At 40.5% G+C, this 27,436-nt stretch overlaps 1 protein-coding gene across 1 annotated transcript in view; it reads right to left on the reverse strand.

Moving 5' to 3' along the window:
- Positions 1 to 27,436, reverse strand: part of LOC108103833 (high affinity cGMP-specific 3',5'-cyclic phosphodiesterase 9A) — a 116,266-nt gene that overhangs the window by 34,888 nt on the left and 53,942 nt on the right. Inside the window, exon 4 of the mRNA XM_017209520.2 lies at positions 3,351 to 6,158. Within this exon, the coding sequence (XP_017065009.1) occupies positions 3,351 to 5,304 (1,954 nt within the window). The 5' untranslated portion in view covers positions 5,305 to 6,158. The remainder of the gene's footprint in view (positions 1 to 3,350; positions 6,159 to 27,436) is intronic.

A 27,436-nucleotide genomic window follows, 5' to 3' on the forward strand; every position in this document is an offset into this window, starting at 1 on the left:
AATTTTGATTTGATTTCGAACTTCTGACTTTCCTTGCCCAGCTGCAGGAAGGACATCGCCTTCGGGCGTTGGGGGGAGACGTGTCCTTGGCTAGTCAATCGTTTTGATTTGCCAAACACTTTATCACTTAATGTTCGTTTGTGGCAATTTATTCTTTGTACACCAGTTTATCTAGACAGCGATATATAGATGCACTGAAGGAAAATGAGGAGTAACTATGGCTAACATTTTGCATTATTTATTAACTTGTCTTATCTTCTTTTGATTGTTATCACTGTTTCAACTTCTTGTTAAAGTTAATCAAAGTGTAGAACTCCATGGCCTTTTTCTCAGTGCATATACGTGTCCAGACCTTCCCCCCTCTTATGGTACGAATCTATCTGTCGGCTGTCCTGCTTTCTTCTTTGGCTTTGTGGCTTCGTGGCTTCTTGCCTTCGACTGTGGCTACTACCCGGCTCTTGTTAAGTGAAACAATTGAATTGTTAACTGAACAATAAAGTATTTTATTATTATTAGATTTTTGCTCTTGGCAACCCCTCCCGCCTCCCACCTTCCGCCTCCTCCGCCCACCAAACAAGCAACAATCCCATTGCCATTTGCCTTTTGTCACATCTCGCTTTGCGGTCTCTGGCATTTTCTCATGATTTTTGGCCCCGACTTTACGTCTTTCCGTCTTTCCGTCGACTTTCGACTTTCCCCGCAACCGGTGCCCTTTACTACTTTCCCTTATCCAAAAAGTCTTAAGTGCCCTTCGAGTCTGATATGGCTCTTGGCCGCTTTTTGGCTTGCCTTACGAGGCGACTGTCTCGAGTAGATTTCCGACATATTTCCCGGACTCCTGTTATATGTCATTTGTATTATGTTGAGGCGCTTTTCATTCACCGCCTGCCCGCGCCCCTCTCTCTCTTCCATTCCCGTTTGGACATTTTGTTCCTTTTTCCTGGTTCCCCTTTGTTGGCTTTTGATTCAGTATTGCCAAAGCCATTTAGGTTTTTGAATTTATGACCATTTTGCGTTTTGTGACTCTCCCCTGCTCTCCCCCCCTTCTCCCTTCTCAAATGCTCCTCGCAATTTATGATTCTTGGCCTTTTGGCGCGCACCCTCTACTCAGTGTCTCGGCTGCTTTTGATTTACGATCCGCAAATATAGGAGGCCAAATGAATGAATGGCCGAAGGAAAAGGCCAACAGCAAAGGAAGGCAAAGGTAGTAGCCGGGCAGGGCAGGGCAGGGCAGCAGCCAATGTTGGCATCCAGAAATCAAAGTCTGCGCCCATTTGTCTCCTGGTGTTGGCTGGCCCAGTGTTGGGCACGCACGACGGGGCCATAAATAGTGTTGCAAAAGGGCAAAGAAGAAATTAAATGGGAAAACAAGTGTGTTGAAGGGTATTTATGTTTAAGAAGGGGAAGGTAAAGCAAAGTGACAAATGTTAAATGAGTTTTGAAGATTTATTTTTCTCAGCTAAAAAGTGCTGGCCATGAAATTCCTAGAAATGAGTTAAAATAGATCAAAGATTGACATCACTTCGGAAACAGATAACCTTTCTTAGCTACTTGAAAAGATTAAAGGAGAATCCACAGTTAAATATTTCCTGGAAAATGGGGTGGAAAAATCGTAGCAGCCAATTGAACGGAAACGGAAGGCAATCAACAGGCGACCAAAAGTGGGCCAAACATTGCGGCAGGCCGTCAGCAATTTAATTGAAATGTTTAAAATGCGACAGTGTGGAAAAATGCCAGAAGAGGCAGCCACACCACACTCTATTCCACACACACACACACACACACAGATACACAATCGGTGGGCGGGTGAAACCTGCTTATAAGTATGGTAAGTGAACTGCAAGGACGAATGGCAAGCCAGAGAAGGAGAAGAAGAAAAGCGGCGAAAATTCAAAAATAAAGTGCAAGGAGGCAGCGGCGGCTAAAAAAAAACAAAAATAGAATAGAAGGAAAGGCTAAGGAAAACGTGGCGTCGATACAAAGACAACTTTCTTAATGCCATTCAACAAAGTTGTGATAGTTTTTGTGCACTGAAAGAAAGGGTTACTGTAAATGGTAAATAACGTAAAGATCTAACTTTATTAACTTATATTAACGCATGAGAATGCAGCATGAAAAGTTATATTTATGAAATTTCTAAAGCTTCTTTGTCTGTCTTTTATCTAAGTGCAAGCTGCAGTGGCAGCTTTTGTTGTCTTATAGTTTTTTATTGTCCTCAGCAGGACGCAGGCTGAGGCAGGCACATAAAGTGTGGATTGCCGTTAAAGGCCACAGGCGTTGAAGCAATCAAGAGGCCATCATGGCAAGCAAAGAACGTAAAGAAAGTCACACGAAAATTGAAACTTTTGATGAGCTCGACAAGAGGGGGGGAGTAGAGATCAGAGTAGGGTATCAGTCAGTATCAGTAGGGTCTTGCCAATAATATTTAGAGCACGTCCTTGTCTTATTTATAATAATCTATATAGTTTCTATATTATATATTGCATGTTGAGGAAACCCAATCAACTGCTAATCCAGCTGCAATCATAAGATATTCATTGGCTAGCTTTATGCATTTATGCTGGAAAATGTGGAATGAATGTGGAAATGCTTGAATGTTGAATGTTGAATGTTGTTTCCTGCTTCCTGAATTAAATATTTCACATGGCCGTCACAGACGGCTGCTTTTTGCCCGCACCACACACCCACACACATAGTTTTCCGGTTGGAAAAGCCAATGGCCTAAGCCCCCTTTGCATTTGTGTGTGCGCAGCGTTTTGAAATGATTTTTCCATTTTCCATTTCGTTCATTCCCGTCCATTGTAGTTGCATTTAAATTTGTCCATTTGATTCCATCCCATTGTTGCATTTGCTCATGCCTCATTTGAGGCGATTACACACACAGCGAACAAAAAAAAAGTAAAGAAAATAGGGGATAGGGAGGCGGGGAGAAAGTACAATGCAGACCGGAAATGGAAGTGGGTGCTTTGGGGTGGGTGTTCTGGTCAGAGGCCAAAGTACTTGCTCGGATCGTAACATCAATTATTTCTGGGAATATTCTGAAATTAGTTTGCTAAACAGGGAACTGGCTTAAGTTTTAGTTTAGCAATGGGATTTAAAAAGGAAAAGAAGTTTATAAAGCGGCATCGGTGGGAATCGGTAGTTTAAGGTGCAGCCCAAAAGTATGCAATATTTATTGCTAGCTACAATCTCTCCTCATTGTGAACATTTTTGTTTTTGGTTTATAGGAAAGACAGAAAGCTTCTTTCATGTTTCTAATCAAAGATAAAAGTAATCTATACTAATTGATCGTTTAATAGATACCTAAATATTAATAAATTGTCTTATATATGTAGAATCGATCTACTCACATAGCCAATTCATGCGCTCCGTGTACTCCACTTTACGCTTAAGGTCCTTGACCAAAGCGCGAAAGTCATCGTCGTTGAAGTGGCACTGGATGATCGTGTTGTTCAGCTGCAGGATGCTGTACTCGTTGTTGCCGTTGTTCCCATTATTCCCATTCCCGTTGCCATTATTCGATGCTGCAACGATGGCATCCCGTGCCCCATTCAATGCATTCGATTCAATATCTGTGGCACTGGCCCGCATTTTAATGCCACCGCCAATGGCAGCTGAACTTAGGGCTGTCGTTGCCACATCACCATCCACATTGCTGCAGGATTTACTTAGGATAATGGTGGCACGATTGGCAATCGAATTGGCTGCCAATAAATGCTCACCGGCGGCACCGCAACTGCCGCGATGAAAGGGCAAAGCTTTCCCACAATTGTTGTTCTTCAGCGTGATGCAGTGCAGCTGATTCTGGATGGCGGCCTGGACCGCTGAGCAATCGCTGGCACGACGACGTCGCGGATTATCGCTGCCATCGGGCAGCATTGTGGTGGGTTGCAAGTGGGTGCTGGTTGTTGTGGTGGTTATGTTATCGCTCGATGTCGCCGGCTGTTCAATGCCAACGGATGGCGTTGTGGTTGTTGTTGCAGCTACTGTTGCTGCTGCTGCTGCTGTTGCTGTTGCAGTTGCTGCAGGATTCGACATGTTGTTGTTGTTGTTCTGTATGCTATTGCAATTGTTATTGTTATTGTTGTTATTGGTGATCCTCTGCTGCTGCTCCTGTTCCTGATGATGATGACGATGCCTGATTACGGTCAAATTGCTGCGATGATCCTGTTCCTCGTAAAACTGGATGAGCAGCTCCTCGAGCAGATTGATATTGTTGGAGCAAAAGGATTGCGAGGCAGAGGCCGAGACCGAAACGGAACCGGAAACGGTGGCCGTGCCGCTAATGGTGGAACTGCTCGAGGATTTCCGGCGTACAGTGGCCGTGGTGGTGGTGGTTACAGCAATCGCCGGCGGTGGTGGCTCCTCTTCAATATCCTGCTGATTCGTCAATATCTCTTCCTGCTCCTGCTCCTCCTCCTCCTCCTGCTCGAGCTCTTCCTGATCCGGTTCGTGCTCCTGATGATCCTCCTCCAGCTCACTGCTGCGACTCCTACTGCTGACCGCCTCTAAGCTTATGCTGCTGCTGCCGCAGGCACAATCGATGGCCGCCAGAGGACCGGCAATTGCCGCTGTTGCCGCGGCCAAAACAATAGCCCGCTGGTGTTCCTTGCCAGGATCGAAGATCGAGTGACGCAGCAGGATCTCCTGCAGTTGGCGTCTCTGTCGGCGGGCACTGTACGGATTCACCAGTCGGAAATCTCCGTAGAACTTTGACAGGCAGCGTACACGCGATGCAATATAGCCGATTTTACGCAACAATCGGACGTCCGCCTGCTGCAGCTGCAGTTGCAACTGTTGCTGCTGCTGCTGCTGCTGCTGATGTTGATTGCTGCTGCGCTGCAGCAAGGCTGCATTGCCGACGCCGCCGCTGCTGCTGGTGCTGCCGCCACTTGGCGATGTGCCTTCCTGGGCGGTCGTCTGGCAATCGATCTCGATATACTCGCACTCCTCGCTATCCTCGCTCTCCACGGGACTGCTGTCCTCGATGTCGCTATTGATGGCGGTGGTGGTGGTGGTGGTGTTGGCGGTGGCAAGTGTTGCAAGTGTGGCAAGTGTTGCTGTTGCCGCTGTTGTCGCCGTACCGCTGGCTATAACCGTCGTGGTTGTGGTCGTCGCATGGATATCGCTTTCGGTTATTGTTGTTGTTATTATCGTCAGAGTTTCGAGGGTTTCCTCGTCGCTGCTGCTAGTTGTTGTTGTTGTTGTTGTTGCTGCTGCAGTTGCTGCTGTAGATGTTGTTGCTGCTGCACTGCTGCTGCCGCGTCGACTGCTACTGCTGCTGCAGCCGCTGTCCTGGTACATTTATAAGCAACCCTTGCTAACCGGTTTTCCAACTCTGTTTTCTACTCTCCTTTTTGTCTTTTTTCTGTGTGTGTTTTTCTTTTTGGCTGCCGCTGCTGCAGTTGGTTTTCCCCGGGGGCTTTTCCAGGACTTTTCCCCCCTTGCTGTCTTAATTGTTACGGCCTGCGATTACTTTTATATTTCTTCCCTATTCGTATTTGATTTGCTGCATAAATTAATTTTCACTTTGAAGGAGTGGAGATTTGGGTGGGGGGAGGAGAATTCTTCTTCTTCTTTCTTACTTTCTTTCTTATTTTTTTTTTACGAGGCTGGCGCCGTTTTTATGACCGTTGTTTCCGTTTTGTTACTTGCAATTTGCTTTTTTGATGTTTATGCCACGCCAGCAAAGTTATGCAAATTTCCCGCCGCGCTCCCCTGGCGTTGAGCAAAATATCGCGTATACGTATCGCGCATACGCTCCGTATGCCGGCGTATGCCCCCTATACTCTTCGCCTGGAAAATCAAATCAATTCAATGGAAAAGTTGCCGCCACTCGCATTTTATTTTTTTGGCATGTCAACCGATTCGTTTTCGCTTTCGCTTTTCCTATTTTCCGTACGCCGTTCACCGTTCACCATTCGCCGTTCGCCTTTCGCCTTTCGCCGTTTGCCTTTTCCCGCTGTTGTCATTTGTGTTTTACATTTTATTGTGTTTTAATTTGCATTATTCAGCCGTTTGTTGTCCTGCTCTTTTCTCTTTTCTCCTTGCTCCTCCTCTTTTCGTTTCCACCTCTTCCCTTGCCTTGGGCGTTACTTTCGTTTCCGCTTCCGCTTTTGTTCTTGTTTTTTTGGTTGGGTTGGGAGCACTGGCAAAATCTGTAAAGGAAAACAATAAATGTAGGTCTATGAGTCTCCAGTTGGTATTAAGCCAAAGAACAGAGGTCTAATGGGCCGTAAGGAAAGTGCTTCCTATGACGTTGCAGAAATCAGATGACAGATGTAAGGTGTTAATTTTGGGAAAATTAAAGGGAATTTATAATGGCTAAAGGGTAAATTAATTAGTATTTGGAAGTAGAAAGGTCTTATGTTAGTTAAATTAGTAATTTTTCGCAGATTTTCCAGGCCAATTCTTAAACATTCCTTTTAGCTTGCCTACTTTTTAGCGTAAAATTAAATGCCAAATGCCAAATCCTAAAGGCGGCAACTTCACGAAATGAATCTAAATGAAAAGCCAATAAATGCCTTATCAATTATTTCGGACCACAGAAAGCCTTCAAACTTGATTGCCCCAATAAATGTTGTTAGGTTAAACGACATAATAGTAAGGAATTTCGAAATTTCTACATGTGTGTTGAAAATGAATTTTCAATGATTGAATCAAAAGAAAATTCCAAATAAAAAGAAAACTTTGATTGTTCTCCTTTTAATCCTTGATTTATCTTCAAGGATTTGGTACTTTGGACGAGTTTAATTAATACAAAATCAATCAGGCGAATGGTCAAGGAAAAATCAAGAGAGGAAAATACAAGGAGCAGCAAATAAACAAATGGATAAATAGGAAAACTGCAGCAGCAGCAGCAGTCACACACACACACTCACACACACACTCTCACACAACAATGTAAATATTTTATGAAATATTTTTACTACTTGCTCGGCACTCTACGTTCTGTTTTCTGTTGTGACAATCGATTGCAGTTTGCAGTTTGACAATGTGTGAGTGTATGAGTGTGTGCTTTGTGAGTGTTTGTGTGATGAAAGTTGGGCGGGTAAGAGTGGGTGGATAGGTGGTGGCTTGGAACAAGGTGATTTTGGGGTTGGGGGGTTGGGTTGGACTGGCGGTGGCCACTCGACAATCCCAATAAGCAGACGTGCTCGACCGCAGAGACAAAGGCGTTGCCCACTGGCGGTCAACCTTGCAACCCACTGACTGGGTGGTCGTTGGCTGGCTAGGTGGTTAGTTTGAGTGGGTGGTCGCTGGGTAAACACCGGGCAATTGCACAAAGCACCACGGCAGGCTGGTCAGCAGTAGCAGCAGCAGCGGCAGCAACTGTCGCCGACGTTGACAATGACAGCAAATGTCAAACAGTCTTTTCCACTTGCACCATCACCACCCACATATGGTGTAGAGGAACTAACCAAGAATCATCTAACCACCCACCGCCTGGCCCATTAAGTGCAATGCCGCCATCTCGCTCTCCCTCTGTTCATCTGTCAATCAGTTTATCTGTCTCTTTTGTTTGTCCGCCAGCAACTCGTGTGCAACTTGCACAATGCACCGCACCAAGACAAAGGGCTGCCACATGGCCAGGGATTGGGTTGGAAGTTTTCCACCAACCACCACTCGACACTCGACGGCTTAAAAGGATTGCGAAATGGTCAAGGGTGGGTGGTTGGTGTTGGTAGAAACTATCAAATCGAAAAGATTCCGCTGAATTTAGCCATTTCCGTGGGCCACATTAGAGGCCCACATTCATTTTGTGGCCAACTTCCTGGAACTGTTTACTCAACTCAAGCTCAAAGCGAAAGTTTTAATCAACAAGAATGATTAACACAATCAATGAGTTTTCCATTTCAAAATGAGTCAAATTTTCAATTAGCAGGGTTAAAATAGATTTCGGATAGATGAAAAATGTGAAAGAGGAAAGTTAAAGCTGTGGAAAGCTTTTAAGTTGATTGAATCCTTAAAGGAGCATATAAAATCCTTATTATTTATTATATTTTCTTTTAGTTTTCCAAACTTTAATTGAACGAATTTGATAGCCAAACGCTGTGCTTATAAATTCTTAATTTCCATTTTTTATTGCCACCCCAAAAGCTGGCTAACTGGCTGGCTGGCTGGCTGGCGTGTTAAATTCTTAATTTCCACTTGTACTTTTGCTAGTTTCACACCAAAGCCTCGTTTCCTTTTTAAAAAAAAGGATCTGCGACTCACACACATACATACACACACACATACACATACAGAGCTACCTATACACTTACAGTAATATATACCGAAATGGATTTTTCCAAATTCCGAACGCATTGCGAACAGCTAACGTGGCGTATCCGTTCGTGCGTTTCTGGTATGCTGACGATTCCGGCACGACAGGAAGTGGGGAAAAATGGGGGAAGAACTTGGGAGTGCTGAGGGTGCTGTTGGTTTTGGTTTTTCGGAAAAGGGAAAGGAGGAGGGGGGGAGGGGGGAAGACAGGCAGGTGCTCTCTGTTTTTCAAGAGGCCAAGAAAACGTCGAAAACGCTTCAAAAGATTCAACTTTGTTGCATCTAATTATGGCCAATTTGATTAGGGCTCATAAACAAACAAGGCCAAACACACACACACTTACACTTACACACCATATACACTTGGGTGTGGGCACTCCCCTACCCCAACACACGCATACACACACACACACAAGTGCCAATATGGAGCCGCAGGTGGCGCAATTGCCGACGCTGTCATGGCTGACAAAACGCAAACGCAAACAGAAACCGCCGCCGCGGCCTTGTCCCAAAACCCTCGCCAAAAAACAAAAAACAAAAAAACCGAAAACCTCCACCCCCCACCCACGAAGCCAAGCTTCTCACCTCCTCTCACCCTCTGGAAGTACCCAAAAACCCAACCCCCAGACTGTATCGAAGACAACCACTAACTGTTGAATGGTGGCAACAGTTTCTGGCCAACATATTCGCTGAATTTCATTTCAGCCAAAGCAGCAGCCAGCCCAGCAAAATGACAAATAAAATAGTTTTAATACGCCAAGGCCTTGGCCCTAATTCGTAGGCGATATAGTGGGTCATTTTTCGGGACTACATATGCTGGATCTGGATAGATACATTTTTAAAAATATCAAAATGAATATATAATATCATAAAAGGGCTAACAGTTAAGTTCTTTGGTAATTTTGTGTGGCAAAAAAGTAAACATTTTTGGCCCTAAAATCAAGATCAGAACTTCTGGCACAAATTTATGATGTTTTCCCTTTCTTTTTTGTTAAACCTTCTCTAGAAATGATCTCAGATCAGCTAAATAACTGACTGTTTTTGGATATATGAAAAGGCCTACTATTTTATTTCTATCGCTTTTTGATCGAAATTTGGTAAAACAATTTTTCAAAATTTTTTGCATTTTTTACAAGGGGCAACAACATCGTCTATTTTGGCAAAAAAAATCAAATATTATATAATTTTTAACATTTTTAACCTTGAATGCAGTTATTTAGGAACTTAAATCACGAGCTTGGCGAGGTATTACATTCAAAACTTGGACTTTGGCTTAGTTATGGCAATAATTCTGCCACTTTTAAGGGTAAATTGGGGAATCAAAAAGCATGATTAATAAATAATAATAATAATAATTAATAAACCAAAAATCACATTTTTTATAAGGGGTAACATTATCAAAGTTAGCAAAAAAAAAAAAAAAATGGAAAAAAATTTACTTTTTTAACTGTGAATTCAGTTAAGATGGAATTTTAATGACGAGTTCATTGATGTAGGGCTTTCCATCTTTGGACTACTTTTAGCTAAGTTATGGACAGAGTACTGTCATTTTCAAGGGGAAAATAGGGAAAATCCGAATTTAACATTTTCGCTAAGGGGTAACATCGTCTTTTTTTTTGAGAAAAATTACAAAATTTTTACAAATTTAACATTGAATGCAGATTTGTTAAAAATTAGAAAACAAGCTCAACATTTCAAAATCGGACCATTATTGGCTTAGTTATGGGAATAATATTGTCACTTTGAGAGGAAGATCGGGGAAAACCAAAATTCGCATTCTTGATAAGGGGTACCATCATCAAAACTTTCGAGAAATTGAAAAAATTTGACATTTTAAACTGTGAATGCAGTTTTGATAAGATCAAGAAAACAAGCTCAACGAGGTATTACAATCCATATTTGGACCATTATTGGCCAAGTTATGAACAAAATACTGTCGAGTTTGGAGGCTCCAAAATTCGTATTTTCAATAAGGGGTAGCATCATCTAAATTTTCGAAAAATTGCTCAAATTTGGCATTTTAAACTGTGAATGCAGTTCGATTGGAATTTAAATTACGAGTTCAGCGACATAGGGCATTCCATATTTGGTCCATTATTGGGTTTGCTATGGGAATAATATTGTCACTTTGAGGGGAAAATTGGGGAAAACCAAAATTCGCATTTTTAACAAGGGCTACTTACTTATAAAATTTTTCAAAAACTTGCTAAAATTGTACTTTTTCAACAAAGAATGTAGAAATGTAAGGAATTATAAAACAAGCTCAACGACGTATTACATTCCCAATACGGACCATTATTGGCTTGGTTAAGGGAAGAATACTGTCATTTCGAGGGAAAAATTGGGGAAAACCAAAATTCGCATTCTTGCTAAGGGGTAACATCATCAAATCTAGCTAAATTGAATATTTTTAGGTGGGGATACCAATCGACTCTAAATTCCCAATCAAACTTCGATGTATGACATTCTGTGTTTGGATTATTAGTCTTAGTCGCAAAAAAGTCTTGCGGTATTTTCGCATTTTCGTTTTGACTTGAATCGCATTATTGTTACCAATTTTATGAACAATTGAAAATTCAATAAAAATACCGCAAGACTTCTTTGACAACCTATTATTTTTTTACAATTTTTATGGACAAAATTCCAACTATTTTTGCCCAGCAAATCAGAATCATGGTTTCTAACCAAAATGAGGATATTTCTAATGATTTTTCCTCATAACTTCTCTCAGCTTAAAAAGCTGACTGGTATAGATAGATAGAGTTTTGGAAAACCAACTTCCTGGCAAATATATCTAAAAAATAACCACACAGTTCTCATTGAAGGGAAAAATAAACAAATAAAAACGACAATTATAGCCTTATTTAGGCAATTGTTTTCCCACTTTTGTGTGCTGTGTTTAGCAGTTGTTTTGGCCCAAAACAATGGCAAATAAATCAAGAGACCGAAAGAGCTTATGGCAAACATCATATATTTGGGCATTATTTAATGGCAAATGGACAGCAGCGAGTGCTGCGGCCATTAATAAATGAACTAATTTAAATAATTCAAAAGCCCGCCGTTGTTTATGGCCTGAAAATGAATTTGTTATGGATTTTTGTTTGATTGTTTTTTGGTTTTTTTCTCATGCAAGCATTGACTTATCATGGAAAATGGAAAACGCGCAGGGCGTTGGGAAAATAAATAAAATCAAATTTGTGCCGCCAAAGGGCGACAAATTTGGCGAGCAGATGTTGTTGTTCTGCGTTGTCCCTGGCCATGATGTCCTGCAGCGTAGTGTTCTCTGTATTTATTTTTTATTTTTTTCTTTGCATCCTTTAAATGCATCAAAATGTGCAGCCTACTTTTAGGCCTTCACCCGCTTTTCTGCTTTGCGCCTCCTCTTCGATCCTTCTCCTCCCAGCAACAGCAACAACAACAACAACGGCAAAACAATACAGAAAAGGGAAATACAAAACACACACACACACACACACACAGGCTGCAACAACGACAGCGACACACATTTTGCGGTTGATATGAATATCGATTCGACCCGTTAACTGTGCCAGCTTGCCGCCCCCTTTTCTCTTCGCCCCCTACCCCTCCACCCCCTATTTTCAGCCCTGGTATGTAAACTAGAACTTTGTATAAATTTATGTGCACAACAATGTTTATGTTGTTGAATAAACGAGCAGTTTTGCATGCGGCGAACGCCAGGACCACTTGTTCCCCTCCGCCCATCTCACTTACTCTGTGTGTATCTGTGTGAGTGAGTATTTGTATGTGTGTGTGTGTGTGTGGCTCTGTGTCTGTGTAATGGCAGGATGCAACATGAAAATGGCGTGTGGCTAGCAACGTTTTATTTGCTCGTTCTGCTGGGTCCGTTTCTGCCTTTTCCCCTTCTCCCCGTCTCCCCTTTCTCGCCTTCTCTCTCGCTCTCAACTCCACATTTTGCCGCACTCCTTTTTAGCTTTGCATGTGTATTGGTTGCACTTTAAATAGAAATATGCCACACACACACACACACACACACGCACACACTTATGGGCAGTGAAAACATTCAATTTGAGTACGGAAATCGCTTAACAGCCCTAAATAATGGTCAATATAGTCGTATCTGGGCCTCTACTAGCTCTACTTTCTTTTCGTTTTATACTCGTACTTTCACCTCTTCCTTCCCCTTTTTCCCTTTCTCCTTTTACCCAGTAAACCTAATTAAGCGCAATCCCCAACATTCAGCATTTGGGCCAACAGATTTTTAGCACTAGAAAGGGGTAACACACAGATTCACTCTTGTATGTAGAGATGGGCTAGGAAAGTGGGAATGGGTATCTTTCAGCTTTACAAAGTTATATTTTGGGGCAAATATTTCGAAAGTTTAGGAAAATTTCAAACATTTTTCAAATCGAACACAAAAAAACTGAATTTTTTTGAAAACTTGCCTATATATTTTGGCATCACAGCAACCGGAAATTGAGGAAGCTATCAGTTGGCTGGCCAATGGCCAACATCCAGACACAATGTCTGATCCTTTGATTTAATGGAGCCCTCACACACACACGCACACACACACTGAGAGATATATGGAGGCACATACTTACGAGCGTTCAATCAAACTAAGCGCAAACAAGCCTAGAGACATGAGAAAGGACGAGAGGACTAAAGGACGGCAGGACGACAGGACAACAGGACGACGAAAGAGCGGAAAACCAAGCCAACGAAGCGTACGAAAATAAACAAAAGCGTGGGAAGTCTCAGGGCTTAACCAGCGTGTGCAAGCGAGATGGGGGCTAAGACTTGTTGTATATGAAAGAGAGAGAGAGAGAGATGGCAAGAGGTGTTGGGTTATGGCCGCCAGGACACCTAACACACACACACACGCACGCACACACACTCACAAGCTGAGAGAACTTACTTAAGCGAGTGATTTTCAGATTTTCCGCTTGGGCTTTTGAGTGCGTGTGTGTGCGTGAGTGAGTGTCTGTGTGTGAGTGTCCCCAAGTGCTTTAGTGTGCGTGAGGAGGGGCCCATTGTGATTTTAATTTTTATTGCTTGTCAGAGAAAGGCCGATCGTGGCAATGGAAATTGCAGGGAAATGGCAGAGAAAATGTTTAGTAACTACAAAGAGGGCTAAGAACTATCGTTAAGTTTCTGAAATTTAGTAATCCAAACTATATATTACCTAACTATATATTATACTAAAAAAGTCACATCAGCCCTTAAGTTCAACTTCAAGATATGTAAATAACCTTTGGGCATTTGTCCTTTATTTGTATTCATATTCGGCGCGTGTCTGTGTGGTTGACTGAGTGTCCTCTGTGTGGGTGGGTGGGTGAGTTAGTGTGTGTGTGTGTGTGTGTGTGTGTGTTGGTTACCTTGGTGCTAGTTTGGAATCATTCATCATTCCCGGACAACATAGTTGTAAATAATGTTACCCACAAGGATTCCTCTCGGCGATTATTATGGCGATAAATCAAAGGCAAGAAGCAACCTTCTCTGCTTTCTTTCTGGCCACCTTTCCTTGCCTTTTGTCTTCGTTCTAACCCACCTTTCTCTCTTCCCTTTTTCCCTTTTTGTTTGTTCTTTTCCCCACCAACCAGTTTCTGTGACAATATTCCTCACCTATGGCCACGCGTTTTGTTTGTTTTTTGGCCTGAGGCAGGGCGCGGGTGCACCCCCTCTGGCCATGGATGTGGGAATATGCAAATTACTGTTGGTCCAGGGAGTGACTGAATGACTGAGTGACCAACTGACTAACTGACGTCAGGACGATTGCCATTGCTATTAAGCTGGCCATGTGCAAGCAAAGCCCTCTGTGGGCCAATCTATAAATAAGTTTAGCAAACAACAAGAGCGCGTTGGAAAACTTCAATCTACATCCGCCAACGATATGGAAATGAGGGGTCGGTTGTGTCTATGCCAGTATGGGTGGGTAGGTGTGTGTGTGTGTGTTTGTGGGTTATACAAAGGTGCACGGGAAGAAATAATGTAAATTTTTGATGTATAATATCATAAATCTATGAATTATAGTGAAATATTCTTTTAAATTCCTTTAAATATTCACCTTTTTGAGGGGTTTGGTTTTGTGTTTTTCTTATAAAAACCTATAAACTGCACTTTTAACTAGAATTTTCCTAGCAGTGCACTTGTCCTACAGGATAAAGTCTCCTTGGCGTGGGACTAACCATTATGAGTTTAACCCACTACTCATATTTCCACTTCCTTTCTGTACAATCAGCAGCTAGGAAAACAGAATTAGCCAAAAGTTGGGGTTTTCCACAGCTTTCGTTGATGAAAATTATAAACAGAAAGCATTTTAACTTTTATTTAGCAGCTTGATTAGCTTTATAAGTTTCTTAAGTTTTCTCTTAAATACGTTTTTAGTAAAGATTTCTCAAGGGAAACCTATCAAGACTCTTGTAATCGAAATGCAAGAAGCACAAAGAAGTGTAACTTCCTTAACTGCAAGGGAAACTCTCACCTGATTCTCGCCCCATTTCCGCACAGAAACCTTTCTCCAGCCAACAAAGAGGACTCCCAACACTTTTGCTCATTCAATATTGAATGCATTTCTAACTAATTCAGGTAAATCTCCTCGCAAACTTTCAATTAAATAAAAGCAGTATTAATCAAAAGTTGCCACTGAGGGGTGAAAAAAGGGGGGCAACCTGGCAACCTGCAAGACAGATGGCCGGAGATGACAGGTAAGCAGTTTGCTTTTGTGTGTGTGAAGGGGGGAAGGGGGAAGAGGAGGAGGAGGAGGGTCCACACACGTGTGCAAATAACAATAATCAGGACACGCACACACACACTCGCACACTCGGTGTCAACGGACAAAACAAATGATGATAACTGCGAGTCAAATGAAATGTCCAACAGAAGAGAGAAAAAACCAAGGAAAAACCAGGAAAAAAAGGAAAAACTATAGCAAAAAAACGAACCAAAATGAGGCAAAAAAAAAATAAAAATAAAAATAACAGCATGGAATCGAGCAGCCAGAAAATAAAGACAATATTTGTCAAGCACACTTGCACACACACACACACACACATACATGCACACAGAGAATGAAAGATAAACTGTGGAAAAAGGGTGAGAAAGGAATGGACACGGAAATGGAACCCAAACCCAAACCCCATTCGGAAAAACCCAATTCCTGAGACCAAAAGAACCCGCAATTGACAATTGTGAAGCCGTAAAGATGCAGATGATTCTGCACTGAGCGAAAACTATCAAGCTAAGAGAGATTTTTACAAGCTATTAGCTGGATTCTATAGCCAACGATATCTCAATAAACGTAAAGATGATTCAGATCGAGGATTTATAATCTTCATAGGGATATCTTTATAATCCTTAAGCGATTCTCAAACAATTTTTCAATCATTTTGAACTTGCCACACTACTCACCCTCCTAAGAAAAACCCAAATGGATCGAATCGAGCCAAAGCCAGAAACTGTTGGAAAAGGCAAGTTGGGAAATGTTGGGGAAAACCGAGGCTGCGGATGGGGTTAAAAACATATTTGCCAAGGACGAAGGACGTTGGTCCGGACGTTGTAACCGCCGAGCAAACAGTCGGCCTAATCAAAAGTCACAAACACACTCAAACACACACATACACCCATACACCCATACACACCCAGAAATCAGACACAGACAAGCGCACAACGTCTTGGCCAGAAAGCAAGTCAAGTCAACAAAAAGCAAACTATTTGTTTGCCAGCCTGCGTTGTGCTTGTGTGTGTGTGTGTGTGCTGTTTTCACTCAACCAGCCAGCTACCCCTAGCAGCTACACCCAGCCACCCCTGGCCACCCCATTTTCCGCCCAATTTTCCCTGTCAGCCAATTTGACAGTTAGCAGTTACAACATAGTTACAGCCATCCAAACACAGACTCAAACACACACACACACACACACAAATAGATGCAAATGCAAGTGTACACAAGATGCCTGCCTGGCTGCGTGTGTGTTAGTGAAATTGCTGGCAATTTAAATTATTGTTTAGGCCATAATACAAGGCATTGTTTAAGGGGGGGGCTATGGGATATACGATCAGATCGAATTGCCAGGCTTAGAGTTGAGGCTAATATAAGTTATATACTTGCTTGGGATTCATATGTCCGCTTCATCGAAGCGAAGTAACATTGTGCCACGAAGAGAATGGGTTCTATCTTAATATCTCACTCGGACTTAAATTGCTAATCGCACAAAGACCAATTATGTGTCTGTTTTGCAGGTGCATAAATAATCTCTCACCTCTCATTGAGTCTCGCTTGTTGTGGGTTAATTAAGTTGTTAGGGTTAAGCAATTGTTAAGGTAAACTAAAAGAGTTATCTTCGCTTTAGTCCATAGATTGGGGAATTCCTTGTAAGTACTTGTTTTCTTTGCATACTTTTAGGCAGTTCATTTAAAGGGACCTGCCAAAGTAAATGCATAACTTTGAGGAATATTTTTGGAAAAGTAAAAGCTATTTCTTAGCAAATGGCAGTAAAAGGAAATATATAAAGTATATTTGTGTAAAAACACAGATCTTCATATCATAATAATGTTTAATTTGCAAATACTTTCCCTACCCCAAAACTCCTCTTCCCTTCAAAAATATGAAACTTGAAAAGCATCTTCCATTTTGATTATGCAACACTGGCTCACGCGCAAAAAACCAAAAATGAATTTCCATTGAAATCGTTCAGGTGTAAAAAGAACAAATTTGTTATTTTATGTGAGGCCAAAGCCGAGACAAAAGGACGAGACAAAAAGAGAGAGAGAGCTGGAAAAAAGAAAAACCAGCAGAAGCAATGATTCATTCAAAAGAGATTGAAATTGAGGAGGAGGATGCGAAGGATGAGTCTGTCTGTGTGTGGGCTGGGAAATATGGCAATAAATAATATTTTTTTTTGTATCAATTTGTCAGAGAAAACTCCCACGTCCAGAGAGAGAGATAGAGAGATAGAGAGAACATCACAGAGCACACGCAGGACATGCAGGACATTCAGGACACATGCAGCTGACAGTTAATGGTCTAATGAAATGTCTTTGGGTTATCGCAGCTGTTTACCTGGCTGACCGAATCAGGGCTTTCAGCCACGTTAAGCTGCCAGCTAAGTCCCGAACAATGTCCTTGCTATATGTCCTTTCACCACCGCTACGGCAGTTCACCTACACCCACTACAGTTTGTGTGCATCGCAATTAATTGACCCGCGTGCGTGGGCTATTTTTGTCACTAGGACAAAAACTTTAAAACTTTATACTCCTACAAAAGATTGATTTTCCATATTTTTCGGGAAATATTCAAGATATTTTCTCCTTATACTTAAAACTCAAAACAAAAGTTCTGGCAAGTTGAAGACGACTTCCTGAACTTTTCTCTCTGTGTCCTTTTGTGCAACTGTGCGGGTGACTGAGTGCAGGACAAACTCCACGACAAACACATATACACCCACACAGAGAGATACGCATACAGATAACCATGCAGGGAGGGGGAGGGGTAGATTTTCGCAGGACTATTTACAACTACAGCTACAAGAAGTGACAGCTGCAGCTGCAGCAGGACATCGGAACTCAAGTTGTGGCACTTGCAGATGATAACCGGCAATTGCGGTGGATAACTGGGATAATCGCACCGCTTGCACGGAATTCTGAATGAGATGTGGAGGATGTGGATAAGGATGTGGATGTGAATGTGGATGTGGATGAGGCTGGGCTAGATCAATAACAATAAGTCCTTTGCATTTTAAAATTGTCAACCAGCGACATTTCCAATTAAAATGCTTTATGGACGGCGGAGGCGGCGGCGGCCACACCCCTTTGAAGTTGCATTTCGCTGAAGCTATTTGTTTAATCTACCCGTAAATATGTATAAAATATTATACATTTGATAAAGGAGAGAGCGGAAAAAGAACAGCAATGGGAAAATCAATATCAATATCAATATGCCAGCCACTTGCAGGCGCGGAAAAATGCAAAAATTGTTGAATTCGCGAAACATATAGCGGAGATATATATTATATATCGGAATATCGGAATATATATATATATATATATATTTGCACAATTCACAAAATGGGGAAAGCCAATTAAATTGGCCAAGAGAGCTGTGACGAAGACAAGAACAAATTTGCATAACTGATTAAAAACTTTCCCCCCCCGCTTTGCCTCAACCGGTGAAAGGTGGAGAGCGCGGTGCGGGATGGGTGTTTGGGTGATGATGGGAGGAAAAGTCAAAGTGTGAACACAAATCCAATGCCCAACTTTAAGCACTTTGCCAAGGGACTCAAAACTCAAACTGAAATTCAATTATTAATTTAACTTTTCATTGAATTTCCACCATCCCATCGCTCTTGCCGCCGCCCCCCTCTCTGCCTGCCTTATTCTTTCCCCCCTCTTTCTAGCCATTGTTCAATCTATCAATCTAAGCCTTTGGCCAACTAAAAGGAAGGCTAACTGGCTTATTATTAATTTGCAGTTGAACTTGCCTCTGACTCGATTATAATCTAAGTTAGGTCAGGCCAGGGCTGAGAGTTTCCCAGTAAGAGTAAATTGAGGGATAAACGGTTGTTAGTTTATCTAGTAAGGATGGTTGGTTTATGTTTTAGATTTATGAGGAATATTAATCTATATTTAATAGGTCAAAATTAGTCTTCATAACTAGAGAAAAGATCTTCTTCTTGGCTGTCTTTTGTCCTTTTAAGTCCTTCTCACATCTTAACAAGCAGAATCGTTTGAGAATCGTTTGAGAGACCCTTATCCTATAATTTTCCATAATTCCCATCGTTTTGTAAACCTTTTAACACCTTTTTGAATAAGCAAAAAGAGAAAACCAAACACAGAACAAAAGCTGGAAAGGCCAATCAAAGGCCAAGAGGTGAAAATTGAATGCGCTTTTGAGCTTATTAAAAATCAAATTCCCTGGCAGTGATTGAATTGACCGTTGACTGAGAGCTCTGAAGAGGAAGTCCGGGTGGAATCCTCTTAGCTGGCAAAGCTACGCAAAATGCAATAAAATCGATTAATGCCATGAGCAAAGCGGCTCGGAAATCACAAAATATATATATAGTATAAACCCATTCTAGCTATAGATCTAACCAAAACCAACCAACCAACCAACCATCTGCAGGAACATCATCATTGCAGGACGACTTCCTGGCTGCCTGGCTGCCTGCCTGCCTGGCTGGCTGTCTTCTCTGCTTGTGTAATCCAAAACCAAATCCCCGCTAAAAAATGCATTGTTCGCTATTAGCGGAAATAATCGGAGGATAACTGAAGGGAATGGGTTCTACGTTTTGAGATATATATATATGATTTTATATAGCAGCAGCCCAAGGCCCTGTAAACCACTAAGCTTTAGTTTGTGCCTCTAGAAGAGAGAGAGGGGTAACTAGACTGGCGGATTAATTTAAAGTATGGCCAAGACGAGACTTGGCAATGGCAAAAGGTCGGCTTACAGAAATGGCAAAACGCATTTAAAGCCAAAATCAGTGATAAGTTGGTTTTAGGAACTAACACTCCCAGCACAGGTACAGAGAGAGCTAAACAAGTTTTCCACGTTGCTAACACAATTTGCAAACCAAAAAAAAAAAAAAAGGAAAACCCAACCAGCAGCACCCACATTCTCTGTAAAGTGGCCCAAAAAGTTGGCAATTAAATCTGCTTACGGAATGGCCACAAGCAAATCTCAGTTTTTTGGCAAGTTTTTACAATTGCACTAAAAAGTCCTTAAAAATCCTTAAAAAAAAAGAAAGTTGCAACATTGGAAAGGTGCTTCTTTAGCACTTGGATTAATTTGGCTTTGGGAATGAGTTTTCGGGATAAAGTTATATGGAAATGTGATGTGATTTTTAGTGCACTTTTCCGAATGAAAAACGATTTGTTTGTTAGGAAAACTAAATACTTAATGAAATCATAAAGTTTCTAAGCTTCGGGGTTAGTATTTTCTGTCCTAAAAACTTGTTAACTTGAAGAGATTTACTGATTATAAAATCAAATAACTGCTAAGTTCTTATAGTTTTCCTCTTTCTCTTAATTCTAAGCTAGTTAGTTAGCAGGAAAGTCATTTAGTAACCTGAAAAATAGTTATAAAGGGAATCATAGGGGATTCTATAGCCACTAGTAACTCCCTCAGATCGCTTTCTATAGCTTATCCTACAAACTAGAACTCCCACCTTCGTTCTAAAACCAAACTTTCCTTTCCTTTTCTCTCTCTCTTGGCATAGTATCTGAAATCTGTGGTGGTAAATCGATAGAGAGATTAAATGTCTCCATGCTGCCGCCCAGGCACTTGACGGATTCATTGCCCGCTCGTGTCAGCCACTTGTACTTGTCCTTGTAGTTGTTGTAGTCCTTTACTTGTCCTGTCGCCCACAAGGACTAGGCTGAGTGAGGGAGAGATATGCAGAAAGAAAAGGAAAGGGGAAGATTGATAGAGAGGGAGGGAGGGATGAAGGCTTGAAGGAGTCTATGACTCAATCCTGATGTCGACGGCTGTGGCGATGTTTAAACAGAAAGCAGTTAAAAACACTAAGCAATGTGGCCAGAAGGTCACTGAGAAAAAAACTTATTGAATTGGGAAAGTTAAAAAAAAAAAACGAATTTTTAATCGAAAGATGTTAATTTTTAGAGATTTTGTAGGAAATTTTTTAGAAAAATTTAATAAAAACTATCAATAAAATAATTTTAAACTTTAAAATGGAAGTTTTTGGTAATAAAAATAAAATCTTAAAAGCTTTACTAAAATATTAACAGTTTTAAAAAGTTAGTATTCTTATCTTTCACTTTAAAAAAGTTTAAAAATCTTTAATAAACGCTTTTTAGAAACTTTTTTAGCTTAAATAATAAATATTTATTAAAAAAAAAGGTTTAAAAAATCTCAAAACAGACTTCTTAGACTCTTTAAAGAAAGAAATACTTTCAAAAATTCAAATTTCCTTTGCAAGCAGATTAGTTTCATAGTTCACCCTCTTTTTCTCTCAGTGTAAGGGGTAGAAAAAATAGTGATAGCAGCGACGTTGGCGTTGGCAAATGAAGGCGGATGAGGAGTCGCATAACGAGGCAGGAGATGAACAGCAGTTGCAGCCATAAAAAGGCAACCCGCCATGTTGTAACAGTTGTAAGCTGACAATGACAACGACAGAGATGGCTTGTGTGGAAGAGAGACAGATAGCAGTAGGGAAACAGAAAGAGATGGCTGCTAAAGAAAGCGACGTAGACGAGGCACGCACAACAGCAACAACAACAACAACAACAACAACAACGGGCAGTGAGTGCAAAATGTAATTGAATTTCTGTTGACAGATTTTAACGCACAATATCCTGCAGCGACATTGTCGCAAAGGGCGATGAAAAAAAGAAAAAAAAAAGAAAAGAAAAAGGGAAAAAATAATAACGAAAAAATACAGAAAAGGAGGAGCAAAGGATAAGCACGGCGAATAAGTTTACCGAAAACCGAAAATAAAAATCGCAAGAGCGTGAAAATTACACGGAAAATGGCAAGGGAAGAAGGAAGAAAAAAAGAGAAAATCAAAAATCACAACAGAAACGTGTGCAACGCTGGAAACTCAATATAGATTCCTCTATAGACTCGATCCGGGGGGGTGGTGGTGGGTGGTCAACATCCAAGCTTTATACACTTTGTTTGCCATCAATAAATATTGCATATTGCCAGATTTCTCTTCTGCAAGCTGCAAGCTGCACGCTTTTCCCCATTTTCCATTCAATTATGGAACAACAAAAGATCGGCAAAGGCATAAAAATAGCTGCCGCCCCGCGGGCTTAACCATATTAAGAGTGGAAAAAAACATTCATAAAACTGTTTGTTTAAAAAATATTTTAAACTTAAAAAATAGAGGAGGAAAACTATCAAGGAAAAACTGAGTGTAAAAATGAGTTTAAATTGAACATAAAACGTGGTCAAGGGAAATGCTTGTTAAGTTTTCATTGCATTAGCCAGGGCAGGGAGTTACTCAGATTGGGTCAAGCTGATGATTAATGTTTAATTTGTAAATAATTAAATAGAATTATGCTCTTGATAAGATTAAAATGAAGTTCTGTTTATGAAATTAATCACAAATAGTTTTGCAGCTTAAAAAATCAACCAAAAGGGAAGATGCTTTCTCTCTTCTTAAAACCTTTAACTAAATCCATCTCTATAACCATTCTTCTCTCAACATTTTTAACAACTTTCAGTTAAAAATAAACCTTATCATGGAAAACTATTAATAACTACTGGAAAATCTGTTACATTTCCAGCAATTAAAACTTGAAAACTGCATTATTTTTAAATGTTTTCCACTGGCCTGGCCCTGTCGTGTAGTTTTTTCAGCCCAAAAAAACTTTGTAAGAGGAGGAGTAGTGGGGAGGGGCACATGGAAATGACAAAAGTTTTCCAGGCTTGTTTCTCACTTCCGATTTTTCCTCTTCATCTTGATTTTCCCAACAAAAATACACTTGCCAAAAGTTATGCAATTCAATTATGTCCTTTTGATTGTTTTACAGTTGGGTGGGGGGGATGGCCAAAAAAAAAACGTAAAATGAAATGAATACTTTGCGTCTTTGCCATCCTCCATTTAACTTGATGAGACACGCACACACCCACACCCAACCCCCCTACTTGTGTGCTGTAGGAAAACGATTTTCCATGTAGCCCAGCCCAGCGCTTTTCTTTTGGGCGAGCACACAAGTTTTTATGTTGTCCTGTAATAACAGACATGGAAACTGGTTGACTGGCTGGCTGGCTGGGCTGATTGACTGATTGATGAACTGACTAACTGAGCCACAGGCAAATTGCGAAAACACTCTTAATGTGCTTACATGGAAAATCAATTCGCTGCGAGACGTCAAGAGCACCCAAAAAAAAAAAAAAAAAAAACGAGAAACCAGCAGCACTAAAAGTTATAGTTCAATCGAGGCGAAAAGGATTTCTAGTAGTGCGTGTTGGCACTGAGAGAAAATTGATAGTTTGCCAGCTGAGATAAGGTTAAGAAAGTTAAGTTTTAGATTGAAATCAGAAGTAGTATCAATATTTTTGAACTTATTTTTCCCAGTGCCTTTGCACTTTGGTTTCGGGCTCGGGAAAATGTATGGTTTGGCTTTAAGGTTGGTGAAAATTCAACGCAGCAGGAGACTTCAATCGATGATGCGCCTTCAATTTCGTTTCTGTTTGGGAATGGGAAAAACCGCACAGACTTTAAAGGCCAAATGGGAGAAGAGCAGAGCAGAGGTGGTATGTGGGTACGTGGTAGGGGGTAGAGGATAGAGGATAGAGGGTATAGAAACTGCCAGAGGGGCAGAGCTCAGCTGGATGCAAACGACAAACCACTTTGACCCGAAGGAGCCGCAAATGTGTGTGTGATGTGATGTGCCATAAATGTGGCACCAACAACAGCGGCGGGCTGTCAGTGAAAAGCGAATGCAATCGAGACACTAGAGGGGATTCCATTCAATTGCAGATTTCACTTTTTTGTTTTGTTTTTTAAAAATTATAAAAAAATTGTTAAAAAATATATAAAAAATGTATAAAGTTAATCAGTTGTTTATTTGATTTTCCGTTAGTTTTTCCCTCATTTGCATGGCGCATTACACATTCCGATGACTGTAATGGCGGAATGGCAAATCAGATTTTAAATTTGATTTCTCAATTATGCTAATGGGAAAGTTTCATAGCAAAAAAAAATGACAGGAAAAATATGCCAGTTTTTAGCAGATAGATTTCACAGTTAATTGCATGTGAATGATGATTAAAAAATATTTTTTAAATTATATATATTATTTTTTAACGTATTAATTTATGCAAATATTAAAAATGAGAGTTTGCTAAGTTTATTTTAGAAATTATTCAGAATTTTATTTAGCTAAGCTAATTAAAAATGTTTAGCAAATTCGAATGAATAAAAAAAGTTATTAAATAGTTAAATCATTATTTAACATTAAGTTTATGTTAAAAAAAAAACAAAAAACATCTCTCTAAAAGACAACTCAATCTTAAGACTTCCACTCCATCTGACTTTGCTGATGAATATTTCTTGTTTGAAAATTTTATAGATAAAGGAAAACTTTGCCAAGTGGTTGTGGCTATGAAAAGAAGTGGTTGGAGTCCAAGGCCTTTTTCCAACCTCTTAGCGCGTGTGTGTGTGTGTGTGTGTGTGGCACTTGAGTAAGGTCAGTTTAAGCGTCTGGGGAAATGGTTATCCTTATTGCATACTTTGGCAACAATGTGTGCGTGTTTTATGCCTGGATACGAGCCAAATTTGGTATAAGAAGTCGCATATCAGTTGCCTTGGAGCTATGGTCGTCCAGCTCTCGAAAGATAATCCCAAATCATACTTAAATTTGTATTCATTTTAAAGGAAAAATGAAGTTGAAAGTTTAAGGCAGCTTACTATATGATTTCTATAAGGAAAAATGATTTCCTTGGCCATAAAATAATGATTTTATGATATTTATGCAACATTTTAAGTTTTCTTTTGGCTTTTCCAATAATGAAAATAGAAATAAGCCCCCTGCTGAATGCTGAAATGGCAACTATTCAACCTTTTGATTGCCCTAAAAATAGAACCAAGACTGTGGTGGCATATTGCTCTGTGAAGCTTCAGGTATTGTATATAAAAAGAAAACTTCTTCAGCTTAAAAAACCAACAACAAAGAGAGGGAGGGGGGTGGGTGGCAGGGTAGCAAGAACAACAACATTCTGTCTCGACTTTGGACCCCCCCTTCTTTATGGAGGCAATTAAAATTCGCTTACTTGCTGAACATTCGCGAGGAGAATATGCATAAATGAAATCAAGTGGATGGAATGAAATGTCTACAACGAGCGTTTAAATACAAGCATTTTCATTTTCCCGGGGCTAATAATAAAGGAATTTCACCCAATGAGGAGTTTTATTAAATTCTCTTTTTTTCGCTTATAGAGGAAAATGTGATATGATATGATAGCTTTTCTTTTTTTTTCGAAATTTAACGAAAGATTTTCGGTCTTCGTTGCGAAAATGCAGAGTAGAATAGAAGCGCCACCACCAGCCTGGCCTGCTGCGTGTATTACTTTGTGAAATTTCTGGCTGGATTTTTACCTCCATACAATTCCAATTTCATGTGAGTGGGTGGCACTGTGTCTCTGTGTGTGTGTGTTTGTGTGTGTGGGAGTAGCATTTATAAGCCACAAAAGAAATAAAAAAGGACGAAAGGCCTTAAGACCGTTTCAAGTTGCTGAATGTGTGTTTCCCTCTTTCTTTTTCCCCCGTCTTTGCCTTGGCTCTGCTTCACTTTTGTATATGTCCGTTTGAATTAATATTACAATGTCCTTAAGGTTTATTTGGCTTGATATTCCTTTTTATCTTTGTATTTGCCGGGCGGGCCTTTGTCGGTTTCTGATTCAGATTCTGATTCTGATTCTGATTCCCCGATTCCGATTCGTTTTCGCTTTTGGCTGTTTGATATTTATGCTTTCTTGGCTTTCTTGGCTTCTTGGCTCGCATTGTTGTTGTTGTTGTTGTTGTTTCTTATTCCGTTGGCATATTAAAAATTCATACAAATGTAAAACGAAAATCCTCAAGACAATCATAAAAAAAACAGCGAAGGCAAGCAAAAGGGTTTTCAGTCTCTTTTTTTTTGCTCCTTTTTTTTGGATTCAGTGGGAGTTGCAAAAAAGAGACCAAAAGACGCTTGCAAATAAAAATGAAATATAATTTCAGCTTGCAAATCCACGTGTCCTGCTGTCTTTTTTTGCTGTGTGATTGTATGAGTGAGCTAAATCAAAGCTGCTGCCCCGCAGAAAGCTGCTTAAAAAAGGCGTGCATTCGCTTGGCCCAAAAAAGTAGGCAACACTTTTCGCCTGACGCAATACGCACACACTGCGTATGCGTGATATTTCTCGTGTGCACAAATTATGCTGAATACAAAAAAAAACGAGAGAAAATAACCTTCTGCTGTGGAAATGAAATATCCTGATGTCTTCTTAGGGGACCCACAGTCCGTATCGAAGTGCATTTTTTAACCGAATAATAAATGAGACTCGGTGGATGTTCCATATTTTGTTAGATAAAACTGAATGGTGGCTAAATAAATCCATGAATTAGGTTAAGAATATATAGACTATTGTAGCTTTTTTAAGGAAACTCAAAAGAAACTTATACGAAAGTGCTGATGGAGTGCAAGAAAGAAGGCTAATTTTGTAGAATTTTAACATTTTATCCAACCGTCGATTATAGCTTTTATTTTTACCCTCAAATCATAATGATATATTCTCATTTCACTCGAAGTTAACTTACATATATACCCAGTGTCACATAATGTTCATGTAACGCACTGTACTGACTGGCAACGAGTCGTATGCGTGATTATGTGAAACGATTTTCATGCCCACTTGGCGACGAACGTGCCAAGCGTTTTGGCTATTGATCTCTGGCTTTTCCCAGCCGCCCTTCATTTGCCCCTCCCTTCCTCTTTTTTGTTTTTCACTGCGCTCGGTCGAGAGGAGAGCGCTCATAAAAATTCTAAAAACAATAAACGTCAATTTTTGCTTGGCAGCTAATTCGGGGGAAAGCTGCTGCCTGCGGGCAGCATAAAGTGGCCTTCCACGGGAAATCTGTTGGATGGGTAGGCTAGGAAGGAAGAGGGAGGTCTGAAGGTTGGTTGGTTCTTTTCGGTCTGAAGGATAAGCGTCGGATGTTTAACTAGGTTGACACTTCATCCAGCCCCGAAGCCCTAACGATTCTTCATACTTGCGCTGCTGTTATTTGTCTTCCTCCTTGAATCGCTCACCACTGCTTGCTTACCTGTAAGGAAAATAAAAGCAGAAAAGTTCGAAAGCTTAATTAGATTTATTATATCAACTGGAAATTTCATAAGAAAGTCAAATTACTTTTTCAGGCATGAATATTAGGCTTGGCAAATTGCAATCGGGAATTTCCCCTTAAATACCTTTTAAGCGACATTAAAACTGACCTTTTGGTTATCAAAACAAATCCTTTTCTTGGTAAAATATATATTATTAAAGTCACAGAGCCATAAAATTGCACATTACACAATGGTAGTTAACAAACAAATTGCGTTTTTGTCAGTCCGTATTAAAAATAACAATAAATACGAGCACGAAATGCCTGCACTGAGTGCGGGATAAATTAATTTATAGATACAATTACGGCAATTATCGTTGGCAGAAAGAAGGCATACGATTGGGTCCATGCAATAAATAAATCA

Source organism: Drosophila eugracilis, unplaced genomic scaffold, assembly GCF_018153835.1.
Source record: "Drosophila eugracilis isolate 14026-0451.02 unplaced genomic scaffold, ASM1815383v1 contig_408, whole genome shotgun sequence".
In the NCBI taxonomy this organism is placed as follows: Eukaryota; Metazoa; Arthropoda; class Insecta; order Diptera; family Drosophilidae; genus Drosophila; species Drosophila eugracilis.